Here is a 23,789-nt window from a genome sequence, read left to right on the forward strand (position 1 = left end):
CTAAAGTCAGTGTTAACTGGGAGGGGCATTGGCTGCCCTGCCGCTCCCAAACCCAGCCTCCCCCTCGCTGCCCCGGCCCTGAGCAGCCAGAGCCTCGGATCCCAGCTGGCTCCCACCTCCTGGCCCCGTGCCCGGTAGCTACCCAGCGGGCTCCATGGGGTCTCCGTTGCTGAGTTACCAGCCGGTCCTTTGTCCTCCAGTGACATGGGGACAGTTCTAGGTAGTACATTGCTGCCTGTGTGACCCTTCTTTCCCCGCTCCCTCCAGGAGAAATTCAGCCCTTCACACGCAGCCTGCACAGTGAGTGGGGAAACCGAGTCACACACATCCCAGACTAATATCACCATGCTGCCCCCACTGCCGCAGGACACCTCGAGCTTCGTTACTGGCCAGGCAATGCTGGGAAGTTTGGTCACAAACTGGGCCAGATAACAATCTCCTAGAAGGAAGAGGCCCCATGCCCTGTTCCCAGCCCCTGACCCCCGCACTGGGGACAGACACCAGACGGTGTCCCAGCCCCATCTTCCATTCCCCACCCCACTAAGCCAGCTGGTCCCCACACCCTGCGCCTGGGTCCCAGACAGCACTTCCTGAGCTCCTGTGATGGTGTCAGCGCCTGGCTGCAGCTTGGCTCCTGAAACACACCCTGGCCCTTCACCCGCTGTTTACTCTAAACGGAGCATTTCCCAACACCACCAGCAGCAGCCCATGGGCCACAGCCCTGACGCAGCGTAACCATCAGTGTCCCCTGGCAGCCAGCGCTGGTCTCATGCTCCCAGTATGGCACTAGGTAGGGGGCACTGAGGTGCAAGGACTGGGGTGGGGACTCAGTAGGGGATGCTCTCCCCTAGCAGGCAGTGCTGGCATCACAGCCCCAGTATGGTGCTAGGGGGCACTGGGCTGCAGAGAGCAGGGTGGGGACTCCGCAGGGGAGGCTGTCCCACAGGGAGCAGGGTGGAGGTCTGCAGGGGGTGCAGTGCTGCAGTTTGGGAGCCCCCAAGGGAGCAGGATGGGGGGCCCACAGGGGGCGCAGTCGTGCAGGGAGCAGGGTGGGTGCCTGCAGGGGGTGCTGTCCTGTAGGGAGCAGGTTTGGGACCCCGCAGGGAACAGGGTGGGGGGCCTGCAGGGGAGGCTGTCCCACAAGGAGCAGGAAGAGGTGCTGGATCCAACAGGCTGTCCTCGGGGGCCCAGCGCCCAGCACGCAAAAAAAAAGAGGGGGGAGGGGGTCTTCAGGGGAAGCTGTCCCGTAGGGAGTAGGCTCAGGCCCCGCAGGGAGCAGGATGGAGGTCTGCAGGGGGTGCACTGCTGCAGAGTGGGAGCCCTACAGGGAGCAGGATGGGGGACCCCGCAGGGGGCACTGTCCTGCAGAGGGCAGGGTGGGGAGTTTGCATGGAGCGGGTAGGGGCCCCGCAAGAGAGACTGTCCCATAGGGAGCAGGATGGGGGCCCACAGAGGGCACTATCCCATGGGGGGGGTCCTGCAGGGAGCAGGATGGGGTCTGCCGGGTGGGGGCTCTACAGGGAACAGGGTGGGGGGCGGCAGGCAGCGCTGTCCCACAGGGAGCTGGGCCCACACAGAGCTCAGGCCCCCCCTTTCAGCCCCGTGGTTGCATGCCCAGCCTACGCACACAGCTGGGTCACGCCCAGGGGCTCCATGGAACCAGCTGAGCCCGTTCCCCCACCCAAGCTATAGCAATGGCAGCAAGTGGTAACTCCTCGAGCCCAGCACACACTGTGCCCAGTATGCAGGGCACGCTCACTGCCAGGCGAGAGGGAGGGCTGGCCGCCCACAGGAGGAAACCGAGACCCACAAGGGAAAGGGACACAGTGAGAGAACAGAACCAGGAGTCCTGGCTCCCAGCCCCCCTGCTCTAACCACTATACTCCCCTCCCTTTCCCTCCCATAGCTGGGGAGAGAACCCAGGAGTCCTGACTCCCAGGCTGCTGCCAGTCTAACCCTGCACGGTAACTGACGCCAAAGCTGGTGGACTGTTTCAGGCTCTCTTTATTGGACCCAACCTGGGAGCTGGGGAGCCACCAGCTGCAGAAGGGAACCCAGGAGTCCTACTGGCTCCCCGCTGCTCACTGGAAGCAGCACCTGCACCTCCAGTGCCACAGGCGACGGGGGCCATCAGAAGACCCCCCCCACCCCAGTGCCAATCCATTAGGGTGCTCCCTGCCGCTGTCCCCATGTCAATGCCCAGGAGGGTTGGGCGACGGATCGCAGCGGGACCTCGGGGGCTCAGCATCTGCCCCCGGGAATGGGCTGGAGGGTTACTCCCCCGGAACGGCCTCTCCATGGGGCATCGTCACGGGTAGCCGATCCCCCCAATGGCTCAGCCGGGCGCAGCGATACAGATCCCTGTGGGAAGAGGGCATGGTGATGAGTCCGGACCCCCGAGCCAGCAAGTTCCAGCTCTGGATGGGAGCCAGCACCCCCTAGAGGGGAAATGCCCTGTAACCCATTCCCCACCCCCTGAGCCAGCCAGTCCCTGCCCTGGGGCCAGATGGGAGCCAGTACCGCCTCGAGGGGAAAGACCTGTATCCCGTTCCCCACCCCCTGAGCCAGCCAGTCCCTGCCCTGGGGCCAGATGGGAGCCAGTACCCCCTAGAGGGGAAATGCCCTGTATCCCGTTCCCCACCCCCTGAGCCAGCCAGTCCCTGCCCTGGGGCCAGATGGGAGCCAGCACCCCCTAGAGGAGAAAGGCCCGTGCCCCCATTCCCTGCCCCCCTGAGCCAGCCAGGCCATCCCGGGCCCTTGGCAGAGCGGTACCTGCCGTGTCGGCGCGCGGTGATCACGGCGTGCTGCAGGCTCCCGTCGGCACAGCACAGGTGGCAATGGACATGCTGGGCCCGGCCCAGGACGGCCTGGGTGATGCGGGGCCAGGGCTCCTCGCCCGCCCCTGGCCCCCGGCGCAGGATCAGGAAGGAGAACAACTCCTCCTTCAGTGCTGGGTTCTGCAACGGCATGTGGGCAGGGGGTGAGCTGGGGTCCCCTGCAGAGCCCCCTGCATCCGCCTCCCCCAGCCCCTCCGCCCTGCGGCTGGCTCCAACCCATTCCCCACCCTTGCAGCCAGGCAGTCCCCACCCTGGGGCCAATCCCACCACAGCTCCCCATACATCCCGCTGCCTGGCGGGAGGGGCACAGATCCCCATACGCCCCACTGCTCGGTGGGAGGGGCACTCACCCAGCGGAAGGGCAGGGGGTGGTAGGCCTGGAGGTAGTTGCAGGGCAGGGGCTGCTCGGGGTTCAGCCGTGGGCAGGGCAGGTGATGCGGGCACTAGGGGACAGAGACTGGCGTTAGAGCATCCCACGTCCACGTCCACGTCCCCCCCCTTCCCCCAACCCACTGACTGGGCACCTGGCTGGCCTCGGCCTACCCTCCCCATACCCCACCCACCGAACCTCGACCCATCCCCGAAACTGGCCTCAGGCCGCCCACCCAACTCCCTCCAGCCACCCTGCAGGCCTCGGCCTGCTCCCCCCACCCCGTCGATACTCACTGGGGCGAAGACGTGAGCCTCCCGTGGGTCATGCGCCACCTTGTCGCCCCCCTGTTGGCCGAGAGGAGAGGAGTTAGAGCCCAAAGGGAACCAGCTGCACCCCCTGTTCCCTCTTCACTGCCGGCCCGGACGCCTGGGTCCCGTTCCATCCCAGACCCTCCCCCTGGGGTACCTGGTGGGGAGAGCTCTGCACTGCCGCCTCCCAGTCCTTCCCCCTGGGGGCCTCCCAGCGCTTTGTGTTACTGTCCCAGACGCCTGGGTCCCATTGTCTCCCCATTCTCCTTTCCCCCAGGTGGCTGGGAGCCTGCCAAAGCTGCTGGGGGTGGGGAGGGGGATTGCAGGGGGTACCTGCCACAGCCCCAGGGAAGGAGCAGGGTCCCCTCACCCTCAGGATGATCTCTCGCGCCTCCATGAGCATCTGGTGCCCCTCTTTGGTCCCGTTCTCCACCAGCACCTGGAAGGGATTGGGAGTTAGAGGGTCTAATCTTGGAGGGAGGGGAAGAGACTGGGTGTGGGGAGGCCAAACTGGGAGGCAGAGGGGGGGAGCCGGGTTGGGGGGGCCGAGGGGCCGATCCGGGGAAGGGAGGGAGACTCTGGGAGGGAGGGGGCGAGGGGTCGATCTGAGGACCAAGAGGCAGATCCAGGGGAGGGGAGGGGGACTCTGGGTGAGGGGGCAGAGGGGCCGATCCGGGGATGGGAGGGGGATGCCAGGGGGGCCAATCCAGGGGGGGGAGAGGAGGGGGACTCCGGGCCAGGGGGGCCAATCCGAGGGAGGGGAGGGGGACTCTGGGCGGGGGGCCAGAGAGGCAGGGGGGTCACTCACCAGGAAGCCATCCGTCTTCCTCCACAGTGTCCGTATGGTCTCCCTGCGCTCGGCCAGGCTGGGCAGCTCATTCAGGGAGAAGGCTGAGACCACCAGATCAAACTTCACCTGCAAGTGCAGGGGGAGACACAGGATGTGGGCGAGAGGGGGAGATCAGACCCTGGCTGGGGTGGGGCAGATCCCCGGAGACCTCCCCCCGGCACTGGAGAACGCCCCAGCTCCCAGCCTCTCTGACCTGCCCCTTCTTCCTCATGCTGCTCCTGTCCCCCACCCCAGAGCCAGCCGCATTCTGATGCTGCCTCCCCAACAGAACCGCAAAGCAATGTGGGATGGCGCCAGGCAGGCAGGCAGCCCTGGCAAGCCAGAATCTAACAACACTTACACCCCCACCCCCAGGCTTCCCTGCATAGCACTGGACCCCCAAGTGCTCCCCCTAGACCCAGCTGCCTCTTTATCAGCCCCTCTCTGCCACCCCTACAGGCAGGGCCCTTTACCTTGGGCGAGACGGGGAGGAACTGCCGGAAATAGACGCCTGGAAAGAGTGGGGCCCGGGGGGACTCAGAGCCACCTGGAGCAGGGAGGGACGGACAGAGAGACATCAAGGTGGGGGTCACCAAGAGGGAGAGAAGACAGGACAGGGGCAATGGAATGAGAGAGTGATGGAAGAAAGGCCTGGCAGCCCGGACTCCCAGGTTCTCTTCCCAGCTCTGGGGTGGCAGAGGGGTCTAGTGGAGTGGCGTGGCGTGGCGTGGGGGGGGAAGGGGGGTGCTGGCAGCCAGGACTCCTGGGTTCTATCCCTGACTCTGGGAGGAAAATGGGGTCTAGTGGCGTGGCGTGGCGTGGGGGGAAGAGGTGCTGGCAGCCAGGACTCCTGGGTTCTATCCCTGGATCTGGGAGGAGAGGGGGGTCTAGTGGTTGGAGGGCTTGGGAGCCAGGACTCTTGGGTTCTTCCCCAGCTCTGGGGTGGCAGAGGGGTCTAGAAGTTAGAACTGGGGCCCTACCAGCCCTGGCTGGGCACTCAGCAGTGCCCCTGGAGGCCTCACCTTGCAGCAGCCGCTCAGCGAGGGCCAGCATAGGGGCGGAGCTGTCGACACACAGGTACTCACACAGGGTCTGGCCCCAGGCACCATGTGCGGCCCTGCACAGAGAGGGGGGAGCGTGAGACACCAGCAGCGCTCCCAGCACCACAGGAAATATCCCCCCTGCAGGACAGAGGCTCACCAGCTGACGGAGCCCGTCCCAGAGCCAAAATCCAGCAGGGTGCGAGGGGCAAAGGCTGGAGCCCGCTTCTGGATCTAGGGAGCAGAGCAAAGAGAAACCACATCAGCCCCAGGACAGCTCAGCGTAGACCACAGGCGGAGAGCGGGACTACTTCCCTTCAGAGAGCAGGGGCTAGTGGTTAGAGCTGGGGGGGGGGGAGGGGCTGGAAGCCAGGACTGTGGGGTTCTATCCCCAGCTATGGGGGGAGTGGGGGCTAGTGGTTAGGGCTGGGAGCCAGGACTATTTTTTTACGCCCATGTGCGGAATGAATTTTATTATGTGCACCAATATGGAGCTAACGTGTGACACTTCACCTTCATACTGGTGCACATAACAAAATTCATGTGGTAGGGGTGGAGCCAAGGGGTTCGAAGTGTGGGAGGGGGCTCAGGGCTGGGGAAGAGGGTTGGGGGGTGAGGGCTCTGGCTGGTGTTGCTGGCTCTGGGATGGGGCTGGGGATGAGGGGTTTGGGGTCCGGGAGGGGGTTCAGGGCTGGGGAAGAAAGTTGGGGTGTGGGCTCTGGGGTAGGGCCGGGAATGAGAGGTTTGGGGTGCAGGCTGCCCCGGGGAGAGAGAGGACTCCCCGCAGCCCCCTCTCGCCACAGCAGAGGCACCTTTCCCCGGCTGGGGCAGCCCCAGCGGGGCTGGGCTAGGCCAGGCCGAGGGAGAGGTTCCTCTCCCCCGGCCGTGGCAAGTCTGGGGCAGCTCCGTGCTGGGGTCAGAGAGGAGGGTCACCTCTCCCCCGGCAGGTCCACACTGGGGGAGAGGCACCTCTCCCCACCGCTGCCCTGGGCCCCTGCATGGGGCTTAATAGGCAGCTGCACAGCCACGGAGCTTAGAGGAAACTTAGCTCCTGGGTTCTATCCCCAGCTCTGGGAAGGGAGTGGGTTCTCGTGGTTAGAGCAATTGGGGCTGGGAGCCAGGATTCCTGGGTTCTGTCCCCGGCTCTGGGAGGGGAGGGGGCTCTAGTGCTTAGCACAGTCTCTCACCTCATGGAAGGCTCTGGACACAGCCGCAAACCCCCCATCCAGCCGAGCTACCATGTACACAAGACTCAGCTCATCTGTATACCTGGGACGGGAAGAACACACAGAGCATGTCGGTTGGGGGCGCTGACCCCCCAACACATACCCCAGAGCGAGTGCTGACCTCCTTTACTACCTGCCAGAAACTGGGGCTGGTAAACAGATGTCGTGCCCCACCCCAGAACTGGCTGCACCTTAGCTCTGGTGAGTCATCCCCTTGTGGCGTTGCCATGCGGCTATTACCCAGCTGCTCCACCCCAGAACTGGCTGCATCTCAGTGCTGGGAAAGGCACTCTTGTGTGACCTCCTTCTCTGCCTCCCAAAATTTGGGGCTGGTAAACAGATGCTCCACCCCTGAACTGGCTGCATCTCAGAAGTGGGCGAGATGTCCCTGTGTGGCATTGCTGTGCATCTGTTCCCAGCTTCCCCATCCCAGAGCTTGCTGCATCTCAGCACTGGCTGAGGCATTCCTGTGTGACCTCCTTCACTGCCTGCCAAAATGTTGGTCTGGTAAACAGATGCTCCACCCCACCCCAGAGCTAGCTGCATCGCAGTATCGGGTGAGCCGTCCTTGTGTGGCGTCACTGTGCAGCTGTTCCCCAGCTGCCCTACACAACAGCTGGCTGCATCTCAGCACTGCAGGAGACCCATCACAACCCCGAGAGGGTGTCACCTCAGTGCCTCCCAATGATAGGTGGTTTTTCGAAGCCTGTTCAGCACCCTCCTCTGCAACTTCTCCGCCTCAGCGTCGGTCAGGGGGCTGGATGCATCTGACAGAGAGAGACAGGGTTAAGCATAGAGAAGGCTGGGGGAAACCAAGCAGAGACCAACACTGAGTGAGGAGAGCGCCCCCCGCCGGACCTGCACCCCGCAGCACTGTGGGGCACTGGGGCCAGCACTGACTGCATGGGGAGAGCCTCTTCACCCAGCTGGTTTCTCCCCATCCTGTCCCCCAGTTTGCGCTCACCTGCTGTGCGGGGCTGGACCTTCTCCCTCAGCTGCTGCTCCAGCTGCTGCCCTCTCCTCTGCAGCTCACTGGCCTCCAGGGGGCGTTTCCGGCTCCAGAGGTAGTTGGTCAGGGACACAACCTGGTCCTTCAGCCCATGCACGGTGGACTCTGGTGGGGGATGAATGAGATACGATGGGCCCAGTGAGAAGCCTGTCATGCTGAACAGAGCAGGGATCACTGGTCCTGAGATGCAGCCCAGCTCTGGCGCAGAGCAGCTGGGTAACAGCCGCACATACCACCACATCGGGATGGCTCACCCAGTGCTGAGATGTACCCAGCTCCAGGGTCTGGCAGGTGGGAAACAGCTGCACATAACACCACGTGGGGATGACTCGCCTGGCACAGAGATGCAGCCAGCTCTGGGACAGAGCAGCTGGGTAACAGCTGCACATGACACCACATGGGGATGGCTCGCCCTGAGCTGAGATGCAGCCAGCTCTGGGGCAGGGCACCTGAGTAACAGTAGTGCAAGGAGGGAGTACCCCTACTGAGCCCCTCACCCTGCTTCTTGCAGCACCGAGCCCCCTCGCACCCAGTGGTTACTTACGCTCCACCAGCAGCTGGGCAGCCTTCACCAGTTCGGCCGGGAGCCGGACACTCCTGAGATGCAGCACCCCTGGGTGCCGGCGGTGGGGGACGTTGCCCAGAAAGTCAGAGGAGTTGTCCACCTGGGAAACCCTTGGGATGATGGTGGCGAAGGCCTGAGCGGGGAGAGAGCCATCAGGAGAGCAGGGCAGGCCTATATGGCCTGCATGGGAAGGTCCACATGGGGCTGTATGGCTTAGCCAGTGGGCAGTGAGGGTAGCAGGGCCATATGGGGGATATTGCCCAGCAGGATGCACAGCAGCAGGCTCTATATGATTATAGCCTGGTAGGATAATCCATATGGGTTTATATAGCCCGAGCAGGACCATGGCCCCAGGCTCCAATGGGTCTGGGTTGGTGGCAATGTCAGAAATGGGTGTATATGGTTTTACAGAGCGATACAGTCACATCTAGAGTGGGGAGCTGAAGGAGGAAAGCTGGTCATTACCTGGTCATATGGCATGGGGCAAGATGGGACATACGGAGTTACGTGGTGGGGGTGGAAAAGGGGAGCAGAGCTCCCTCGTGCGTTAGCCCCACTGGCCCGTCACGCTGCACCGGCCGCATTGCATCGTGTTTGGGGATTGGTTTGGGCACTCTGGAGGAACCAATCCCTGTCCAGCACGCGCTGTCCATGGACGACTTACACTCCATCTCAGGTTACGACCCAGGCATATCTTATCCGCTGTAAACGGCTCCCTGGGCATTCCCCTTATCTCAGCCAGCACCAAGATTCTGCTCCCAGACCACCTGACCTCCCTAATCCTGCCTCCAAATGGGGCCAAAGTCCAACATCATCCATGTCCCATTACTCACGTCAGGCCAGGCCAACGCTGCACCCCTTGTTTGCCTTTCCTCCATTAGCTTACGTTTCACTGGCACCGTGTCCCCGTCCTCCTGCGCCTTCCTTTTTAAGGTCTCTGCTCAGCAACATGTTCCCAAGTCCACAGTCACGCTAATCATTTCCACCACCATTAACCCCAAGCTCAAAGTACGAGGCAGGGGCTGCCTGCCCACCTCCTAGGGTCCAGCCCCGAACCCACATTGTACGCTTGCTCTGCCTGCAAAGCATCCTTCTGTAATTTCACCTAGGCTTTTCTTTTAATCACACCATGACAAACTGCTCCAAAACAGCAAAATCTTTTGATCTGTCACCACTGGACATTTTGACGTGAACCAAAGCGCAGGCCAAGAAAAATAACGTTCCTTGGCTTCATTCCAGAAGCAGCCCTCAACAGCCATCCCACAATACTTGTTATCACCAGCATGGGCAGTTCTCACTTTACTAACGTCCCAATGTGGAGCCTGCTCCCAGGGCCATCACTATTCTGGTGCCCTATGCAGCCCCTGCCCCCTACGGGGAGGGTGAGGGGGGCAGGCCTCGGGGTGCGGGGGGGCTGGCCCCAGGCCTCTGCTGGGGAGGCAGGGCTGGCTTAGGGGGCAGGGAGGAATCACCCCCAGCACTCACCAGCAGCGCAGCTAGGGCCGGGTTACTGCACTTCCTGCCGCCGGTGAGTGCAGGCCCGGCCCTGCTGCAGTCCTCAGGGGAATGGGGGCGGGAAGGGGCAGGGTGGGGGCGAAGCAGCGATGGGGGCCTTGGGGAAGGGGTGGAGTGGGGGTGGGGCTGGGGCGGAGGCCATGGGGAAGAGGTGAGGCAGAGGCTGGAGCAGCATTGGTGCCCTAAGCAGTTGCGTACTTTGCGTATGGGTAGGGACGGCCCTGCCTGCTCCCCCAAAGTGAACCCACACCCGAGCAAATCCATCTGCTACTCCAAGCAAGACCAGGGCCAGCATGAGTCAATTCAAGACAGCAAGTTTCCTTGCTCCATATCACTTAAGGCCACTTTTACTTTGCATGCCATGCATTCCTTATTGCATCTGAAGAAGTGGGTTTTTTACCCACGAAAGCTTATGCCCAAATAAATCTGTTAGTCTTTAAGGTGCCACCGGACTCCTTGTTGTTTTTGTGGATACAGACTAACACGGCTACCCCCTGATACTTGACATGCATTCCTTATATACTTCTCAGGATATTATTAGTAGTACACACTCACTTAATGTCATGACTATCTGAATGCAATTACAACATCACCGATGTGCCCTTGGTTTTGCTTAATATATCGATACTGTACTTTTGCTTCCATTTTTTGTAAGGTATTACATGGTTTGGGGAGTGGGAGCTGGTCCATGGCGGGTTAATACAGGCCAAAGAAGAAGAGTCTTGTCCATTGTGGATAGTTCTCTGAAAAAATCCACTCAATGTGCAGCAGCAGTCAAAAAAGCGAACAGAATGTTGGGAATCGTTAAGAAAGGGATAGATAATAAGACAGAAAATATCATGTTGCCTCTATATAAATCCACGGTACCTCCACATCTTGAATACTGCGTGCAGACGTGGTCACCCCATCTCAAAACAGATATATTGGAATTGGGAAAGATTCAAAAAAGGACAACAAAAATTATTAGGGGTATGGAAAGGCTTCCGTACGAGGAGAGATTAATAAAACTGGGACTTTTCAGCTTGGAAAAGAGACGACTAAGGGTGGATATGATGGTTCACTTGATGATTACGTGGTCTGTTCATTCCCCCTGGGGCACCTGGCACTGGCCACTGTTGGAAGACAGGATAGTGGACTAGAGGGACCCTTGGTCTGACCCAGTAGGGGGCCATTCTTATGTTCTTATATGGTGTAATATAACTGGGGAGAGTCTGGTCCATATGGGGTTATTTGCCCAGGGGGAGGTTATATGGCCTGGGCAGCTGGTCCATACAAGGCTTTATGGTGGTGGGGGCGGGGGTACAATTACCAACATTGTATTTCAAAAATAGGGAACTATTTTCTTAGTAACCCCACCCCTTCTCCCAATATTATTTTTATCATTATTATTAATAATAATCCTACTAAGCAGGACTCACCTACATTCACATGGGGTATCTCTTTCTACTTTTTGCAGAACTAAGAAACTTCCAATCTTGTTGTACAAAATGGTGGGGGGGGCGCTTGTAGTAAGAGACTGTTGGCAACCCTAGTGGGGGGTTATATGAGGGCGGGGCTGGTCCCTACATGGGTATATTGTTATGAGAACATAAGAACGGCTATACTGGGTCAGACCAATGGTCCCTCTAGCCCTGTATCCTGTCCTCCGACAGTGGCCAATGCCAGGTGCGTCAGAGGGAACGAGCAAGGCGATCCATCCCATCCTTCAACCCCCACATTCTGGTCGTCATCAGGAGTTATATGGCCCAAAGGAATTTGGTCTGGACAGCGTTACATGGCTGGGGGGAGTCTGGTCCATATGGGGTTATATGGCGTGGGGGGGGTGTCTGGTCTGTACAGGGTTATATGGTTGGGGGAGAGTATAAGGCCTGAGGGGCTGGTCTATACAAGGCTATATGGCCTGCGGCGGGGGGTTGGCTCTGGGAGGCAGTCCTGACAGGGTCCTAGGCCCAGACAGGGTTATATGGCCTGGGGGGGAGGGGTGGTCCATTTGGGGCCATATGGCCCAGGAGTTGTAGGGCGAGGCGGTTAGCTGGAGAAGGGTCGGATCCCCTTAGAGGCCATGGGGCGGGGCTTATGGCCAGCGGACTGGGGTGCTCTGAACTGGTCACGTGCTCTGCTCCCCCCACCCGCCCCAGAGAGTCGCTGCACGCGCCCTTTACGCAAATCCCCTCAGGGCTCTTCACCAGAACCCGGGCGGGGGGGTCACTCACCCTGAGCGGGGAGGGGCCGCAGCAAAGTCCCCAAAACCTCCGCATCCGCCCGGCCGCCGCGTGGGCCGCCATCTTGGAACACCCACGACCCTGCCTCCAACGCCTGGCCGCCGGAGCGGCTAGCCAATTGGGAGGCGAGAGAGCCGGGCCGCGCCTGGGGACCAATCGCGGGCTGCTATGCAAATGAGGAGGTCGAATGTTGTGGAAGGAGTGACGATTGGGCCAGCCCGCTATGGATGGTCGGGGCCTACGCGATGGGTGGGGGCGGCCAGCGTCTTGGGCTCGAGACGCGGGTACAGCACTGCACTACCTGCGCCTCTCATGGGCCTGATTGGTCCAATGTCTGCTCGTCCCGCCCTCTTCCTTCCCTCCCCCACCGTTCCATGCCTTTTTGCATATTCTCCCGCCGTTCGGAGCGCCGCTGCCCCGCTTACTTCTCTCTTGGGGAGGGGCTGGTTCGGAATCCAGCCCTGTGCAAGAGGGAACTGCCTGGGCGGGTTAATCCGGATTAGGGTAGCTGTCTGGGAGGGTTAATCCAGATTAGGGTAGCTGTCTGGGGTGGTTAATATGGATTAGGGTACCTCTCTGGGTGGGTTAATCCAGATTAGGGTGGCTGTCTGGGAGGGTTAATCTGGATTAGGGTACCCATCTGGGTGGGTTAATCCAGATTAAGGTGGGGAGCTTCAGCGAGGGGCTGCGTTTAATTTTTTTCGGGGCCTTGCTTGTAGCCATCAACTCCTGCCTTTGCAGCCATTTAACCGGCTTCTCCCTGCAAATTATGGGGGAGCCAATTTAACTGGACATTTTCTTTGCAAAGTGGGGAGTAGCATGGGAGGGCAGCCAATGTAAGTGAAAACTCTTTTTGCAAAGGGAGAGGGGTGGAGGCAATTTCCCTGGGATCTTCTTGGCAAACTTTTTTTTTTTGCAAACTGAAGGAGCGGCTGGGGCGGGGGGAGTTGCTGCCTAAAATAATTTACAGGGAAATTTTATCCGCAAAAGCGGGAGCCTGAGGCAATTTAACACACTGGAAATCTGCTTTCAAACTGGGTATGAGGGGGCCAAACCACTTTACCTGGAAATATTCTTTGCAAACGGGGAGGGGCGTGAATCCAGGGATTTAGAAAAACTTGGGGGTGGGGGCAAAATTCCATCAGTACAGAGGCCACTGTCTGGGGTTGTATTGTATTCTGCAGAAGCTGGAGGGGGGCTGTAGACCTATGAAAAGTCAGGGGTGGGGGGAAACTGCCTCCCTTGGCCCCTAGCAGATGAGGAGGGGCGCTGCAGTTTAACTGGAGATTCTCTTTGAGTGATATAATGGTTTAAATGGACAGATTTTGGTCTTGATCTAAGCAGTTTGAACTGATTTGCAGCCTGGATTGGAGGGAGTTAATTGGGAGATTTGTCTCTGCAGCACCCCCTGCCCTGCCTTTGAGGGGATTAGCTCTGAGCCCTCCCTCCCCCATCTCATTGTCTTTCCCCATCGGCTTTGAGCTGTAAAATCCAAGCAATGCCTGGCTGGGGGCGGCAGTGGGGGGAGGGGTAGCCTATGCACCCTGCAGTGCTTCTGGGCCCCCCTGCTGCGCCACCTGTGACCATGAGGGTTGGAGGAAGGGCGACCCCTGGCTCCCCAGACCATGTATGCGAGAACCCAAGAGGGTGGGGACCCAAGAGGGTGACACCAGGGAGCATCCATGGGGCCTTCAGAGTGAAACAGACACAGGGCCAACACCCTCAGCGTGCATAGGTCACCATAGCTCCACAGCGGAGCCTGACATCAGCTTTACACCCGCTGAGCATCCGGCTGCCAGTGCTGGAATTTCCAAAGGGAGCGAGACTCGAACTGGGCACCTAATTCCTTTAGGCCCCTTAGAAAAATCCCCAGATAAATTGCTTTATAGTGGGACCCCCCTGAAATGGGTGGGGGATATCTCTGGGCTTCATTGCATGGAGAGGTGGGAATGTCACAGGGTCCTTTCCATGGAGCAGTGTTGTGGGTCTTGTGGTGACTCTTACCTAAGCTTCATGGCCAAGTACAGAGAGGTGAGGGGCCAAAGTCTCAGCTGGTGCAAATTCAGACCAGCCTGGAAACTCTTGTATTGTAAAGAACCTGACAAGGAAACGGCAGAACCTTAGAGGGTTGAGATTTCCCCAGCCTAAGGCAGTCAGCTGCCCCAAACCCCATTTAAAATTAGTGGGACTTCAGCGTCCAAATCCCCTAGGAGACATTGGGACTCTGAGGTAGATCTTCCATTAATTTTAGTGCAGACATGCACCTAAATCCCGTAGATGGCATTGAGGCTCTCAACCTGAAACTTGCTTGCAACTAGACCATGTCGCTTTGTGTTGATGGAGCTCAGCTCGGGAAAGTCCCTCTGGCTTTTGTTTCCTTAGATCGTAGCTAGCGAGAGAGGGGGCATGACCCCTGTGGGCAAGGAGGCGAGCTGCTACCAAGTACAGTACAAGAGACTTTTCAGGGCTTGGGCTTTTCTCTGATTGGGATGCAAGACTGACTGCCAGTCTGAATTTGTCTAGCTTCAACTTCCGGCCACTGGATATTTTTAATCAGAATGTCATGCCAGGTCAAACACCTTGCAGAATTCGCAGTGTGTTACATCAGCACTTTTACCTTTATCAACCAAACGTGTAAGCTCATTACAAAAATATCAGATTACTTTGGCAGGATCTAGTTTCCGTAAGCCCATGTTGATTTGCATTAATCATAGTACTCTTCATTAGTTATTTATTAATCAAGTCCCATATCACCTGCTCCCTGGTCTTGCCCAGGATCAATGTCTGGCTGATTACCAAGGTCATTCCGTTTACCCTTTTTAAACATTGGGACACAATTAGTTTTCTTCTAGTCTTCTGGAACTTCCTCAGTGCTCCACGAGTGATCAAAAATCTTCATTAATGGTCTCCTCAGCCAGCTCTTTTAAAACTCTTAGATGCAAGTTCTCTAGACCTGCTGATTTAAAAATTTCCTTTCTTTTCCCCCCACCTGAAGAGTTTTACTAAGTAGCTGCAGAGGGGAAATGCAGCTGCTGCTGAGCTGGAACCCAGCTGCTAACAGTGCACAGCAATCCTAAACATTTCCAGACAGGAAGTGAAGGGGAAGCCTGCAAATCTGTAGATGTAATTTTAGGGATTAAGAACAATAGAAATGTCGGGCTGGAAGGGACCATGAGAAGTCATCAAGTCCAGTCCCCTGTGCTGAGGCAGGACCTAGTTAACCTAGACCAGCCCTGACAGGTGTTTGTCCAACCTGTTCTTAAACACCTCCAGTGATGGAATTGGAGCTGGACAAATTGGGGCTCTTGGTTTATATTTCTGACTCAAGGTCATTGGTTCTGAGGTGGGGGTGGAGTAGCAAGGCCCAGGGGTCTGACTGGGCATGGCACATAGAGGGTGGGTGTGACGCTTCACTCCATAATGTTTTATGGAAATATGCTTATGAGTGTGAATATAATGTAACTTGAATATGCTGTATGCAAAAGGTCTCTTGTAAAGTATCATTACAAAATTTATAATCTACTGAGTGTGTTCATCCTGTTTGTTTGCATGTATTATTTCTATGTCTGGAGTTAGGAGAATAAGACATAAACTTGTATTACTGATGTAAACATATTAAGTGGAAGCCATTAAGGGTGCTTCAGAATCAATGAACTGCGAATGGGTTTGTTTACCTGCAAGCCTTCGTGTGTAGCTGTCCACCAGGAGGTCTTACAATGACATGTGATCATGTCACCTGAACTGTAATCCATCTTAAACCTGATCCTTTTCCATTTAGAAGGAGGAGTGGGGACCCAGAGAGACAAAAGATTTCCGCCTTGTGCCAAAGCTATAAAAGGGGGTGGAACAGAACGAACAGAACAGTCATGAGAAAGCCCCTGCTTTTCACCTAAGATGCCTGCTGGAACTAACAAGGATTGTACCAGGGGAAAGTATTGGACCCAGACTAGGAAGGAGTCTAGTCTGTGAAAGAAGCTTATTGGAACATCTCTGAGGGAGAGATTTATCTATAAACAGTTTGTTAATGTATTAGGCTTAGACTTGCATGTTTTTGCTTTATTTTGCTTGGTGACTTACTTTGTTCTGTCTGTTATTACTTGGAACCACTTAAATCCTCCTTTTTATTCTTCATAAAAACACTTTTGTTTATTATTGAACCCAGAGTAAGTGATTAATACCTGGGGGAGCAAACAGCTGTGCATATCTCTCTATCCATGTTATAGAGGGCGGACAATTTACAAGTTTACCCTGTATAAGTTTTATACAGAATAAAACGGATTTATTTGGGGTTTGGATCCCATTGGGAGCTGGGTGTCTGGGTGCTGGTGATAGGTGACCTGCTGAGCAGTTTTTGGTTAAAGTCTGCAGCTTTGGGGGTGTGGGCCAGACCTGGGTCTGTGTTGCAGCAGGCTAGCATGTGTGGCTCAACAGGGCAGGGTTCTGGAGTCCCAAGCTGACAGGGAAATGGGCTCAGAGGTAATTCCAGCACGTCAGGTGACAGTCCCAAGTGGGTCTTTGTGACCGAACCCGTCACAGTGGGGATATCAGTTTAGCTGGGCCCAGGGGTTGCATCAAGCAAGGCAGAGTGTGAGGGGAGCCTGCACACTGGAGGGGTCATGATGCCCGATCCACTCCCAGTAGAAGTGTGCATTTCTGGGAATGGGAATCTCTCATCATTTACTGTAAAGAGGAAGAGGAAATTTCCAAGGGGCTAGGTCAGGGGCCAGTACCACCCGGGGCTGTGTGTCTCGAAGGGCAGAGCTTTGAAAAATCCCTGTGGCCCCAAGTGATTGCTTGCCTTGCTTTTAAGGGCTAGAAGATCGCATCCTCTGACATCTGTGAAACAAATATGCAGCCCAGGCGCCAGCTGGGTCCTTGGGTTTACAGAGCCCGTGTCCTAGCCATGGAGCAAGGGAGGCCAGGTGCTGGTAGATTCAGAAACTTTCATTCTCTCCCAACCTCCCCCGCCCCACTCGCTGGGCTATAGGGGAGTCTCTGGCCATCCTTGCGCTGGGCTACTGGCTCCCTGCCCCACTCACCACAGCACAGTGTCCCATAGCACTGCTGTGGGGACCACACTGACTGCCAAGGGAGAGCACCCCCTACTGAGCCCCCATCTGGCTCCCTGCAGCACAGCACCCCGTAGTGCTGCAATGGGGCCAGCCCTGCCTGCCAGGGGAGAGCACCCCCTGCTGACCCCTGCCCTGCTCCCTGCAGCACAGCGCCCCCTAGCATCACACTGGGGCATTGGAGTCAGCACTGACTGCTGGGGAGAGCACCTCCTACTGAGCCCCCTCCCCACTCCATGCAGCACAGCACCCCCAGCTAAGCCCGCTCCCCACTCCCCACAGCACAAAACCCCCTGGCAATCATAGAATCATAGAACATCAGGGGTGGAAGGGACCTCAGGAGGTCATCCAGTCCATTCCCCTACTCAAAGCAGGACCAGTCCCCAACTAAATCATCCCAGCCAGGGCTTTGTCAAGCCTGACCTTGAAAACCGCTAAGGAAGGAGATTTCACCACCTCCCTAGGTAACCCATTCCAGTGCTTCACCACCCCCCTAGTGAAAACATTTTTCCTAATATCCAGCCTAAACCTCCCCCACTGCAACTTGAGACCATTACTCCTTCTTCTGTCATCTGCTACCACTGAGAACAGTCTAGATCCATCCTCTTTGGAAGCCCCCTTCAGGTAGTTGAAAGCAGCTATCAAATCCCCCCTTAGCCTCACAGGGGATTGGGGCAGCACTGACTCCCAGGAGAGAGCACCCCCCCAACTGAGCCCCCGCGCCCTGGTCCCTGCAGCACAGTGCCCCCAAGTGCCACGCAGGCATTGGGGCCAGCACTGACTACCAGGGGAGAGTACCCTCTACTGAGCCCCCTGCCCCACTTCTTGCACCATAGCACCCCCTAGCCCCTAAACTGGGGCACTGTGATCAGCACCGACTGCCGAGGAGAGCGTCCCCTACTGAACCCCCTCACCACACTCCCTGCCCCACAGTGCCCCTTACAGCAGCAATGGGGCCAGCACTGACTGCTAGGGGAGAGCGCCCCCTACTGAGCCCCACCTAGCTCCCTGCCCCACAGTGCCCCTGGTGGGGCCAGCACTAACTGCTAAGGGAGAGCTCCCCCTGCTGAGCCCTGCACCCCACTCCCTACCCCACAGCGCCCCCTCCAGACCCTCTCACACACACGCAGCCACATCTGTTCCAGTAAATGTGTTTTATTCCCAGCTCTGAAGGGCAAACTCAACTCAATGCAGCCTACGGCCCCTCCTGCCTCCAGGCCTGGGGCAGCTGTGTCCAGGGCTTCCCTGGGCTCTGGCGCGGCTCACGCTTTCTCGTTATATTGCACTGGCCACATGCCATGGTTGCAGCCAATGACAATGTACCTGGAGGCCGCATGGCTGCGGTAGATGCACCGGGCACCCTGCGTCCGCTTCAGCTCACAAGTGGTGACGGCCAGCGGCCTCTTGCTGCGACGCATGCCCTGGTAGAGCGTGCCCCCGTCCCTGCATACGCTCCGGAGCTGGGCCCGGGAAGCGTGGATGAAGGTGTTGATGTCTTTGCAGGGCTGGGCCATGCCCCGGCGCTGCATCATGGCCCCGCAGTAATCCCGCCCGACATCGGTCCGCGGGTTGTCATGGTGCTGCCACAGGAACTTCTGGTAGCGCGGGCCCTGGGTTGAGGCGCACAGGAGCAGGCAGGCCACCAGCAACGCCAGAAAGAGGGGGCCGGTGCCCTTCAGAGAGCCCATCACCACCTGCAACATCATGCAGGGCCGTTTGGCTCGGTATGTGCCCCCCGCCACGGCACAAGGGAGAGGCCCCCTGGGCTGACCCCAGGAGCATGGGACATAGCCGTGTGGCTGCAGTATGGGTGGGAAACTGAAGCACAGAGATACCGAGCCTGAGGTTTCTAAGGCTTCCCTCAGTGGGCATTGTCTGTGCAAATTGCTTAAGCAGTTGGAAAATCTCAGACTAAGTGACTGTCTGGAGTCACACACGCCCTGCAGGAGCTAGAAATAGAACCCAGGAGTCCTGATGCCCAGCCTCCCGCCCTCCCTTCCAACAACTAGACCCCACTCCTGGCTCCCAGCCCTCCCTGCTATAACCTGAGACCCCACTCCCCTCCTAGAGCAAGTGGTAGAACCCAGGAGTCCTGGCTTCAAGCCCCTCCCTGCCTGGCCTCTCTGGATCGATTTGCATCTGTCTCTCTCTGGGTTGTGTCTGTCTGGCTCTTCATTTGTGTCATGTGCCGAGGTCTTTGGCTTTCACCGCGCTCGGTGTTTCTGCCTGTCTGTGTTAGCTAGTGTGAAAAGTTGGGAAACTTTTTTTTCGGGGGGGGATGGTATATTTGTCTATATAAGACAAAGCCCCTAATATCGGGACATCTGATTGCCCCACTCTGTGTCTTGCCTGAGTGTGTGTGAACCTGCCAAGATGAGCATCTTTCTGAAAGCTGTGGGTGTCTGTCCCTCTGGGCTGGTCTCTCTGTCCCTTTCTCTCCAGCTGGTCTCAGGGGACTGGGGAAGGGCCAGAGCTCTGCTCCCATTAGCCAGATCCCTCACTAACCTGATCACCTTCTCAGCCTCTCTTTTGGCTGAGTTGGGCACCCTCACCCACTCCCCGCCCCCGCTCCCCGGCCCTGCTCCCCACCCTGGGTTTAATCCAGTCTCTGACTTACCTGGTGGGGACTTACTTTCTCTCCTGCTGGAGCACAGGGTCTAGAGCTGAGCGTCTGAGTCTCCAGCCTGGCATGTGCCCCTTATATACAGCCTGGCTGGCCAGAGAGGGCTCCCTTGAGCCAGTTTCATATGCCCAGGCCGGAGATGTTGGGTGGGGGCACGAAGTCAGTGAGCACTGGGCACCGGCTAGTTGTTTGAGCCAGCTCCTTCCAGCACTAGGGAGCCTGGCAACCTCCGAAGCCAGGAGCAGGGTTGGCTGGGGTGGGAACACGGGGTCTTGCTAGGTGATCCCTAGGGGAAGGCATGGTGGGCTCCATGTACCAGGCTTCAAACCTCTTGACGGCAAAGGAGGCTGCTAAGGCATTGGCCTGGAGGTGGGAGACCTGGGTCATGGTCCCAGCCCTTGGTCAAGTCCCTTGGCCTCCCCATGCCTCAGTTTCCCCACACGGGCAGATAATCATCTTCCTTTCTCCCACTGTTTCTGTGCATAGGCTGCTTAGCAGCCTCAAACTTCTCTGAAAACCCTAGCCTTGCACTGTGAGCAAATTGAGACGAGGCCTGTCTGTTACTGCGGATGCATACAGAACCCAGCACTATGGGGCCCTGAGCTCGGTCGGGGCCTGGGCAGCAGCCGGCACAAAGGGGGCCCTGAGCTCAGTCGGGGTCTGCACAGCGCCTGGGCACCACGGGGGCCCTGCAGGCGGGAGCTGTAGTAGGCTGGCATCATTTTCCAGATGGAGAAACTGAGGCACCGAGCTTTTATTTAAAAAAAAAAATACACTGAGACTTTCCCAGCCATGGAGGAATTTGGACCCTTTTTCCCCATCGATTTTGACTGTAAAGCCAATGGGGATGGGAAAAATCTGCCCACTAAATCACACAGGGAGCACCGCTGTACTCAGGTGTCTCCACTTCCAGTCCAGGGCCTTACCCTTGGGCCTGTATGGCTGGAGAGCTTCTTACTGCTGAAGGGCCAATTCCTCAGGATGTCCCATTGGGCCAGAGCCGGGGACTGTCAGGATCCCTGATCACTTCCCACCAAGGGAAGTCTGGTGTCTTGGGACAGAACCTGACCTGCTGGGAGGGCTTGGCCGAGGTAGGCACAGCAGTAAGTGGGTTTCCTTTCTGAGGACCAGCACTGTGGAGACAGGATGCCACCCCGCCCAGCCCAAGGGCTGATCCGGCTTGGCAAGGCCGCCATGGGGCAGGTGACCCCCAGGGGACGATTTAGTGGAGTCGCCCGAGACCGGCCCCATTGTTTCAGCTCCCCACTGAACGCACAGATCACCGGCCCATTGTCCTTCTCCAGGCGCCAGAACCAGCTGCCACGTTGCCCGTTGGAGCAGCCCCAAGTCCCACCCTCTGGCAGCTGCACCGGGGGCCTGGCTAAGAGGGAGGAGTGGGCAGGCTCAGGAATGGCTGGGGGCAGGGCCCTGGCCAGGTCAGGCCGCTTGGGGAGCAGGGAGCCTTGTGGCTGGCAAATCCATGAAAAAGGTACTGGCCAGAGACCGACAGGAGTGGTGTCAGCTGGGAAGGTGGAGACTATGAAAGGAGACATAGTCCATTCCCTGCCCCCCTGAGCCAGGTCTGGGGCTGGAGTGGAGCCAGCTCCCCCTAGAGGGGAAAAGCCCTGTGCCCCATTCCTCACCCCCCTGAGCCAGCCAGTCCCCTGCCCTGGGGGCAGATGGGAGCCAGCGCCCCCTAGAAGGAAAAGACCCCATGCTCCACTCCCTGTGCCCACTGAGCCAGCCAGTTCCCTGCCCCAGGGCCCAATCAGCATCGTAGAAGGCTTGACTCCACTGAAGCTACGTTGAATTACCCTGGGGGGATCTGGCTCCAGGGCCCTGGTGGGGCGACCCTGGTGTACAGCAGGTGCGGATGTAGCCCTGAGGAACCCGGGGGGTTTCTAGGCCAAGGAGAAGGAAGAGAAATGGCGTTGGGGAAACACAAGCGCAGCCGCTTTGCAGAAGGGAGCCTTTATTGAGTTAGGAGCAGAGCAAGGACAGGACATTTGAGTGTAGCTGGATGCGCCTTCCCTGCTGTCTGCATTGCACTCGTCCCCACCCCCCAACCCAGCTCCCACACACACACAGACAGCTCCCCCCACACCCCGCCTTTTGCAGCGCGTCTGGTGTCCAGGCCACGCAGAGACACACAGCGGGGTGAATGACCAGGCAGCCTGCCTGACCCATGCAGTCCTGGGCTTGTCTCTGGAGCAAACCTTACTGGACGGGAGCTGCATGGCTCTGAAGCGCTGCTCCCATGGTGCCAGTGTTAATGGAGTGGTGCTGATTGACACCAGCTCTGGGGTTGGCCCCATTGACCCCAGTGGAGCTACGGCCCATTCACACCAGCTGGGAGTTGGCCCCATTGACCTCAATGGAGATCTGGTCCATTCACACCGGCTGGGGGGCTAGCTCCATTGACCCCCATAGAGCTGCGGCCCATTCACACCAGCCGGGGGTCTGGCCCATTCGACACAATGCATGGCCGAGGACTCAGTTCTGTGCCGACACGGAGCAGGGCAGTGGTGCCCGGCCCCATCACATGATGTGGCTCTCGTCGAAGTGCATGGGCCAGCCTGCCGGGTCGCAGGTGATGACGAGGAATCTGTGGTTGGCGTGGCCCAGGTAGCTGCACCGGCCCCACGGGGGACCCTTCAGCGAGCAGGTGGTGACGAGGAACTGAGCCCGGCTGCGCCGCATGCCCCAGTACTCGATGCCCCCGGAGCTGCAGACAGCCTGGATCTGGGCCTTGGGGGCATGGATGAAGGTGTTGATGTTTTTGCAGGGCCGGGCCATGCCCCGGCGCTGCATCATGGCTCCGCAGTAATCCCGCCCGGCATTGGTCCGCGGGTGGTCATGGTGTTGCCGCAGGAACTTCTCGTAGCGTGGGCCCTGGCAGTGGGCAGGCGGGGCCAGGCACCAGGCCAGCACCAGGAATAAGAGCAGGTTGAGTCCATCCCAAGAGAGACACATTGCGGCAGCAGGGCAGGCCTGCAAGAACAAGACACCGTAAGGCATGGCGGAGCTGTGTCCTCTAACGCAGTGGTTCTCAAAGCCGGTCCGCTGCTTGTTCAGGGAAAGCCCCGGCACGCCGGACCGGTTTGTTTACCTGCCGCGTCCGCAGGTTCGGCCGATCGCGGCTCCCACTGGCCGTGGTTCGCCGCTCCAGGCCAATGGGGGCTTCGGGAAGGGCAGCCAGCACGTCCCTTGACCCGTGCCACTTCCTGCAGCCCCCATTGGCCTGGAGCGGCGAACCGCGGCCAGTGGGGGCAGCAGAGGGCGGGGGTGGGGAAGGGGCGGCTATACTGTATAATGGGCACCAGGGGGCAGCAGAGGGTGGGGGTGGGTGCGGGGTGGCTGTACTGTATAAGGGGCACTAGGGGGCAGTAGAGGGTGGGGTTGGGTGCGGGGTGGCTGTACTGTATAAGGGGCACTAGGGGGCAGTAGAGGGTGGGGGTGGGGAAGGGGCGGCTATACTGTATAATGGGCACTAGGGGAAGGAGAGGGTGGGGGCGGGGAAGGGCGGCTTTACTGTATCGTGGGCACTGGGGGCACCCCTGCCCCAGTGTGCAGCTGGAGAAGTTCCTGTGAATTCACTCCAGATTTAGGTCACTGAGAACTGACTTTGGAAGTTAGTGGCAGTGCTGGGAACCCAGGACTCCTGGATCCCAGCCCCCCACCACCAACCCCTACACACCAGGCTGGTGTATGCTGGGGACATACTTCAGCATAGCTCCATCTGTCAGGGGAAATCCACCCCTCCCCCAGTGCCATAGTTGTGCCAACCTGACCCCCGCTGCAGGCAGGGCTACATCGGGCCCCTCGGGTCGGTGGATTGCAGACAATGGTGGGCAAGCCCCTCTGGGGGCATAGGTAGTGTTTATACCCAGGCAGTCCAGTGGTGCAGGTGCAGCATTTCATGTGTAGACAGCCTCTCTCTGCCCTCCGAGGGCCGACGATAGACCCAGGAATCTGCACACCCTAACCCTGTCTGCAATGGGGTCAGGGCTGGATTCTGCTCCCCCACGCCTGAGTCAATCTGCATTTCCCCCCTTGCTAAGATCTGTTCTCAGCTCACCTGAGTCCTGCAGCTCCCGTCAGAGATGGATCCAGCTGCCAGCAGAGCTGAGCATCCCTGAGGCTCCTTCCCCTCAGTCCCTGTTATATACAACC

General features: G+C 58.5%; 3 protein-coding genes across 3 annotated transcripts; all 3 read right to left on the minus strand.

The window, feature by feature from the left end:
- Positions 1-1,942: 1,942 nt before the first annotated feature.
- METTL17 (methyltransferase like 17) lies at positions 1,943-12,070 on the minus strand. Its single transcript, XM_074969863.1, has 14 exons — positions 11,916-12,070; positions 8,167-8,320; positions 7,578-7,727; positions 7,284-7,380; positions 6,575-6,656; positions 5,548-5,621; positions 5,370-5,464; positions 4,821-4,894; positions 4,327-4,434; positions 3,889-3,957; positions 3,504-3,554; positions 3,188-3,280; positions 2,773-2,957; positions 1,943-2,361 (listed from the first exon to the last, which is right to left on the minus strand). Exons 1-14 carry the CDS (start codon positions 11,985-11,987, stop codon positions 2,274-2,276), a joined length of 1,392 nt encoding a protein of 463 aa, XP_074825964.1. The 5' UTR covers positions 11,988-12,070; the 3' UTR covers positions 1,943-2,273.
- A 6,185-nt stretch (positions 12,071-18,255) lies between these two features.
- LOC141997790 (ribonuclease-like) lies at positions 18,256-19,662 on the minus strand. Its single transcript, XM_074970217.1, has 2 exons — positions 19,611-19,662; positions 18,256-18,687 (listed from the first exon to the last, which is right to left on the minus strand). The coding sequence occupies exon 2, from the start codon at positions 18,679-18,681 to the stop codon at positions 18,256-18,258; it is 426 nt and encodes a 141-aa protein (XP_074826318.1). The 5' UTR covers positions 18,682-18,687; positions 19,611-19,662.
- A 2,112-nt stretch (positions 19,663-21,774) lies between these two features.
- Positions 21,775-22,589, minus strand: LOC141997789 (ribonuclease-like). Its single transcript, XM_074970216.1, has one exon. The coding sequence runs from the start codon at positions 22,587-22,589 to the stop codon at positions 22,155-22,157; it is 435 nt and encodes a 144-aa protein (XP_074826317.1). The 3' UTR covers positions 21,775-22,154.
- Between the last annotated feature and the right edge of the window lie 1,200 nt (positions 22,590-23,789).

This window comes from Natator depressus, chromosome 13, assembly GCF_965152275.1.
Source record: "Natator depressus isolate rNatDep1 chromosome 13, rNatDep2.hap1, whole genome shotgun sequence".
In the NCBI taxonomy this organism is placed as follows: domain Eukaryota; kingdom Metazoa; phylum Chordata; order Testudines; family Cheloniidae; genus Natator; species Natator depressus.